This window comes from Pterocles gutturalis, unplaced genomic scaffold (assembly GCF_000699245.1).
Source record: "Pterocles gutturalis isolate BGI_N339 unplaced genomic scaffold, ASM69924v1 scaffold36964, whole genome shotgun sequence".
In the NCBI taxonomy this organism is placed as follows: domain Eukaryota; kingdom Metazoa; phylum Chordata; class Aves; order Pterocliformes; family Pteroclidae; genus Pterocles; species Pterocles gutturalis.
This window is the reverse complement of record NW_010134416.1, coordinates 1-468: the sequence shown is the minus strand read 5'-3', so window position 1 is coordinate 468 and position 468 is coordinate 1. Positions and strand designations below refer to the sequence as shown.

General features: G+C 65.0%; 1 protein-coding gene across 1 annotated transcript; it reads right to left on the bottom strand.

Annotated features, from left to right (window-relative positions):
- Positions 1-240: 240 nt before the first annotated feature.
- On the bottom strand, positions 241-356 carry LOC104467724 (protein canopy homolog 2-like; the record flags this gene model as incomplete). The annotated part of the gene is made up of 1 exon (XM_010081602.1): positions 241-356. A coding segment is annotated over one exon (116 nt), but the record flags the coding sequence as incomplete, so codon positions are not given.
- Between the last annotated feature and the right edge of the window lie 112 nt (positions 357-468).

Sequence of the window (468 nt, the reverse complement as noted above, 5' to 3'; positions counted from 1 at the left end):
CATATTCCTTCATCTTCTCGCACACCCGCTCCAGCAGCTCCGTTAGATGAGCCTCCGACCGGGCGTAAGGCACCTGCAGCGCGAGCGTGAGATCAGCGGGGTCAGGCCTTCGAGTGTGACAGCGGAACGGGAACAGTGGGCCAGCACTGTCCCCAGAAGCCAGGGAGCGCCGAGACAGGCTCAGATCCCCTCTGCTGCAGCCTCCACCAGGCTTCCCGGTGCCGCAGAGAGACATCTCACCTCCACGACCGACTGGCTGCCATCGGGGTTGATGCGGAATGAGCCCATCTGGATGGTTTTCCTGGGGTCGACCTGGGCGATCTCCCACTCCAGCTCGTCCACCAGCGCCCGGCACGCTGCAGGGGAGACAGGCGTCAGTGCCCCGAGAAAAGGTTCTGCCGGACCCCCGCCTCAGCCCCCGGCGCTGATGGACCCACAGCTGCCCAAAGCCACTGGGAGTAACTGGTG